This window comes from Babylonia areolata, chromosome 24 (assembly GCF_041734735.1).
Source record: "Babylonia areolata isolate BAREFJ2019XMU chromosome 24, ASM4173473v1, whole genome shotgun sequence".
Lineage (NCBI taxonomy): Eukaryota > Metazoa > Mollusca > Gastropoda > Neogastropoda > Buccinidae > Babylonia > Babylonia areolata.
In genome coordinates this window covers 17304946-17311114 of record NC_134899.1, presented here as the reverse complement: position 1 = coordinate 17311114, position 6169 = coordinate 17304946, and the positions used below count along the sequence as shown (strand labels likewise).

The 6169-nt window shown below is 41.9% G+C and overlaps 1 protein-coding gene across 3 annotated transcripts in view; it reads right to left on the bottom strand.

The window, feature by feature from the left end:
* Positions 1-1532: 1532 nt before the first annotated feature.
* Positions 1533-6169, bottom strand: part of LOC143298710 (chromosome-associated kinesin KIF4A-like) — a 35926-nt gene continuing 31289 nt past the window's right edge. For all 3 annotated transcript variants that reach the window (XM_076611612.1, XM_076611614.1, XM_076611613.1), the window contains 3 exons: positions 5374-5535; positions 4740-4874; positions 1533-4125 (listed from right to left, as the gene is read on the bottom strand). In XM_076611612.1, the coding sequence (XP_076467727.1) occupies positions 3778-4125; positions 4740-4874; positions 5374-5535 (645 nt within the window). In that variant the 3' untranslated portion in view covers positions 1533-3777. The remainder of the gene's footprint in view (positions 4126-4739; positions 4875-5373; positions 5536-6169) is intronic.

Sequence of the window (6169 nt, the reverse complement as noted above, 5' to 3'; positions counted from 1 at the left end):
CACACATTAACACATACGCACAGACATACACACACACATGCAAACACACGCCCACACACACACACATACAAACACACTCAGGACTAAGACATACTCACACATACATGCATGCACACACATGCACACTCTCTCTCTCTCTCACACACATACATACACACACACCACCCACCACTAGAGGAAGACAGGTCCCAAACAACCCAATGGAACTGGAGTTCAAGATACCCAAACCTGTGGTGCTGGATTCACCCACCAGTTATGAACTCAGAGTGTGGTCCTGCTCCTTCCCCTCAAATGACTATGACTGGGAACATTTACCACACAGCCAGGTAGCCCCATCCAGTGGCCCTCAGGTGCAGACGATAGCCAGCCTGACCAGTGTCCTGGCAAAACAGCCAGATGTGTATCTCAGGCGCAGACTACAAAGAGTTACATCTGCAAGCGGCCTGACTCTATACAGATTTCCCAAAAGGATTCGGCCCAGCCAGAGACCCCTGTGGGATGGCCCAAACCCAGCAGGCCCTAGACTGGTTGTGTATCAGGGCTGAAGGGTTGCTTGGGAAATGCCAGCACTGACAACGTCACCACACACGAGCTTGTCAGGACTGCCGTTAACATCACCAGGTCAGTTCTTCTCAATCAGCCAACAGCAGTCAGTGCCAGGGAATTTCAGGTAATCTAGGGTTTAAAGTGTGAGAACAGTTCTCTCTCACACTTCCGGACTTTCAAGGAAGGAAATGGTGGCCTAACCACAGACCATGACAGCGGCACCTCTCTGGCAGCAAAAAAGTGATGGGTGCCAGGCAGTAGTGAAGATGAAAGGAACCTGAAGGTTCACACCTTCAAAATTAATGTTCCTGGAATAAAGCGACTGCCCTCTGTATCAAAGGTGGTGTTTGAGACAGTCAGAGACTGGAACAGACTGACCAGGCACCTTAGCAGAACTGATGGAGTTTATGGAAATGAGCAACTCCTCACTAACAGAGACAACACTTATTTTGGACAACCAGTGAGAATACCAAGATAGATGCAAGAGAGGAGGGCCAAAGAACACCTGGTGCAGAACAGTCGTAGGAGAACTCAAGACTCTGAAGCACATCTTGACGCCAGAGACTAGCCCCAAACAGATGAATGGTGGTTCTTTGTTGCTGCCCTACAAGCCAGAGGCCTGAGGTATAACAATAACTATGCAAGAGGCAATGAAAGCCTTTAACACCTACATGGGAGACCTGGTTCCCTCTGTCTGCCTTCCTAACATTTTATTGCTACACTGTGTCACTCACTCATCAGTAAAGATGTCTTATATGTGCATGAACTGTGATCATGTGTGTATGTGCATTAAACTGCACTTACCCATGAAATGAAAGACTGCATGCATCACCTTAGCACAGCTGTTAACTGCAAGAAGTACTGCAGATGTAACACCTGAAAAAGCTGCCTGACAACCAACTGGTATCACTCCAAGCATCTATATAAATTCTAATCCTAAACAGTTCTCTCTCCCTGGGAAAGCACACAACAGTCACTGTTTCACTTTTCATGTTTATTTTGTACAGCACCAATTCAGGCACAACTGGCCCAAAATTTTAAGAACATTTTTCAATGCAAAGAAATATGCAGTCCAAACCCTTCAAAGAAAGTGTCACCAATCTTTGACACTCCCAAAATGAAATACAAAGACATATAAAAACACAACTGTACACTGAGGACAGTAATATTTTTTCTTATTTATTTCTTATTCTTCCGCTATGTGTGTATGCATGTAAGAGTAAATGTGCAAATGTGTGTGAGTGTGTAAAGGGAAAAGGATATGGAAATTCCTTGAATATGACCTTGCTTTAAGAAATACACTTGCACAAGTGAAGACAGACAGACATGCTTGCACACAAACATGCACACACGCTCAAACAGTCACACAGTCTGTATGAAAGCACTAAATGAATCACACAATACATTTGGGAATCTCTCTATGATTTAAAATATTTATACAAAGAAGCAAAAGAAAAAGACAAAACAATTTTTTTTAAAGCAGCTCTGTTTAAAAAGAAACTGAAATAAAACAATACTACATGAGCACAGTGAAGACATATAGCACTGACAAACAAACTGACCAGAGGAAACCCATGCACAGCCATCCATCTCCATGAAACATAACTGAGTCCTCAAAGAAAATGGGACTGCAACATCACTGTTGCTTACAGCCCAGCTGACCACACAGGGCCATATCAAGGCTGAAAAACTGTTGCTATGGGTCCCATGGAACTTTGAAGAAAACCACATTTTAAAAGGGAAAAGAAAATAAGCCACTAGTCTTATCCATGCACATAAACCAAGGACAAGCCTCTGCCATTGACTATTCCACAATTTTGCCAGAGCATAAATAAACAATCGTTAACATGGACTTAAACACAATTTCATATCAGAATGCCCAGTTACCAGATTCACAAAAAGTCAAAACATATTCGAGGTTTTCTAGAAAAAATAAAAGTGAATGACCTGCAAGGCAGAAGAAAATAACAATGGAAGAGAAGACAGAAAGAACAAGAATTCAAAGCCATAAACAAAGAGAGAAATACAAGAGGACATTTCTTGCAAGGAATCTCCAGAAGGTTGGGATACTACTTATACTGAAAGAGCCCAAGTAGGGGGTAAAGGACTGCATATGGGTTTTCATTGAATTATGACAAAGCTATACCACATAATCTTGAATAATGCTTCTGCTGATATACTAAAAAAAAATTTTTTTTTAAGTTTTGAAAAATTGGAAAAAAACAACAAAACAAGGAATGTTACTGATACAAACCATCATCATCATCTGTTGTTATATTAACTTGTACTGGCAGGATACATAAAGTGGTCATTGAGGAGATTAAAACGTAAGTATCATTTCCATTTAAAAAACACCCACTACAGCCACAAATTGTCTACATTTCCACAATGCCTGAAGTGAAAAAAATTCATGGCTCAACTAGACATTGTCAGCCCAAATTATACATGCTTGCTTTGTTCATATCATGTTCATTAGATAATACTTGCTTTGTTCATACAATTTTCATAGTTTCTTTGTTCAGTGTACTCATACGGAAAGTCTTTGTTCATGAAGTGTTAATTATTTCTTCATTCACACAAATCCTGTTATATAAAAATTCAAAGACAACATGTTGATGATGTATAAAAAAAAAATTTAAATGGAATACAAAAATCATCAATACTCGTTTTTTTTCTATTTCTTTTTATATGTTCCCCTTTCTGTAATAATAATTTCTTTGTTCTGTTAAAAGGAAATGTGTGAAGAAAAGTTAAAAGTTGGAACTGCTCTGCACACATTCCAAAGGAATCCAAATGTGACACAAGTTCCTGGTAACAGAGTACAAGATATTTGAACATGGTTACACACACACACACACACACACACACACACACACTCACTCACGCACACGCAGAGTGAAAGACTAGACAAAGAGCAGTCACTTAATTTGTTCACACCACATACAATGATACTGCACAGCACACTGACACAACAGTGAACCGACACAAACAGCACGCTCACACATACAGCATATTCACACAACAGCACAAACATCTCCCAACATTCAGGTGCCAAACATTTTCCAAGCAAGTTCCAATACATTTTTTTTACACTCATTGACCCAAACTATTTCCAACATGGAACATATTATTCCCGCACACACACAGTCCACATCCTCACACAACAGCACGGTCATCTCTCTGTCACAAAGACCCTCTGGGACATCAGCTTCCTTCTGGGTCTGCACGCAGTCAAGAGAGAGGCCCGAAATAGCTGGAGTTGGAGCTAGAACTGTACATGGTGCGTTTCCGCTTGGGGGCCTCTTTGCTGGCCCCGCGCCCCTCCTCTGGCTCTTTGAAGGCCATCTCCCCGCTGCGCTTGCCGCGCTGAGTGGCCGGCTTTTCCCCATCATCCGAGCTGTTGGCAGCCTCCGGTCTCTGCTTGTCCGTCTGTCGGGTGCGGGAGGTGCCGGTGGCTTTCTTGTTTTCAACTGCCAACAGCACCTTGCCTGAGGGTTTCTTGGTGGTGGTGGTGGTGTTGTCAGGCGACTCGACGTTGAAGGTGCTGTTCAGCATGCTGCTGCTGCTGGTGGTCACCGTCTGTGGGCATTGACATCACATCACTATCAGGTGTGGAGTGTGGGGATGGAGTGATAGAAATAAAGCAAGAAAGAATACCCAGTTCGTTTAAGGGTATGACTATTCTGCAGCTTATGTACAATTTATGAAAAGATTAAAATGTAAAAAGGCATTAATTTTTTTTTCTAATGAAACAGCTGTTATGCCAGTATATTATGTTTACATGGTGATATAGTGTCATGTGAAGAGTTTATGTCACCCCAACCTTTTTCTTTTATTTCCCATGTGTGTCATCTTACTTTTGTTTATTCTTAGTTGTGTTTAGCAAACAATTCATCCATTTATTTTAACTGTGAAATGACAAACAAAAAAAACAACAACATACTCTTGGACAAATGTAAACAGTGTAAGGCCTTTACACTTAGTGCAAAGCTTCAGCTTTTCTAAGCCCTTGAAACATATTTTAAGATCTAATGTTTTGGTTGAGTGAGATCAGTTTAAATGCAGACTGGTGTCCCAAAGCAACCCATACTCTTGTCAGCCACTATCATTTTTTTCCCCACTGCATCTATCACATAACCTCAATAACATTTTCAAACTCACAAATGATCCATGTGTGTGGGTGCAGTACTCACACTGTCAAGCTGTCTGTTCAGACATACTTCTGGGTCACAGCCACAGTCACTGCCACACTGCCGTTCATTCTTGGAGCAGGAGCAACGCTTGTTTTTGCAGTCACCCTTACACTGGCACTGAGAGCTCGACGACCTCTGTGTCATGACAAACCACATCACTCATCACTTCAAAAACTCAACTGCACTAGATGTAGATGTTTGGTGGTTGTTTTTTCTCAAACTGTATAGAATAAAAGACATCTAACTCGGCTGGCTTCAAAACTAAGTTGTTCATAGAATCTATACAAGTTTTTAATTCTTAAAGGAAATGAACATTTTAGCTGACGAGAGAAAAAATACAGAATGTGATTCAATCACAGTATATCAAACACAATATTTCCAAATGCATATGAACACCAGTAAAATTTGGAAAGATCCTGCTGTGAAATAATCTTTTCTTTAAAAAAAAAAAAAAAAAAAAAAAAAGTAAAATGCAGATGAAGCACAACTAAGTCACAATTTCCTTTCCAGTACAGACAAGTTTCACCAAGTGAACATAAGAGCTGGGAGAGAGAATCGTAAAGAAAGGACCACATGTGGCAGCATTGTAAACATGTGCACCACCACACCACACCATCAGAAGCTGTTCCCTCACCTTGACGGGCCTGCGGGAGAAGAGTGGGGTCTGCTGCCAGTTGGGGTCGCTCTCTTCATCATCCACATCCCAGTCCTCATCTGTCTCCAGGTCAGTCAGGCCCCCTGGGGTCTCTGGGGGCAGGGCCAGGGCCGGCAGCTTCTTGCTGCCTTTGGCCTTCATCTGACCACACAGTACAGTCCCCTTGTTAGACACTCGTCAGTATTTTCTCCCCCTCTGCTAGACCCTGAGTGGTGATCTTAGCGTCATTTGGATGAGATGATAAATCAAGGTCCAGTGTGACGCTTGCACTCAGCACACATAATAGAAATCACAGTAACAAAAGGGATGTCCCTGGCAAAATTCTGTAGAAAAACCCACTTTCACAGGAAATCAATTACACTTGCAATTAAAAAAAAGAAATCAAATCACAAAAAAAGGGCAGCAATGCACTGTAGCAACTCGCTCTACTGGGGGAGAGTAAAACTATAATACAGACACATACTTCTTCACAGATTCCAACCACCTTGCCTTAGTGGCAAAACACCCAACTTGGAACCAAGGGTCTCACATCAATTCCAGAATTAATTGTCACTCTCCCTATCCCACATTATGTGTATGCATGCACATGTGCATGCGAGTGCGTGCACGTATGTATGCATGCATGCGTACAGGCATGTGTTTGGGTAAGAAGGCGGGTTCGGTAGGGAATGAGAGGGGGTAGACAGGTGAATAATGATGTTTAGGGGACACACGATACATGACTGACAGCCAAAAGATGTACTAAAACACATTTTCAGTGGAGAAGAGGAGGTAG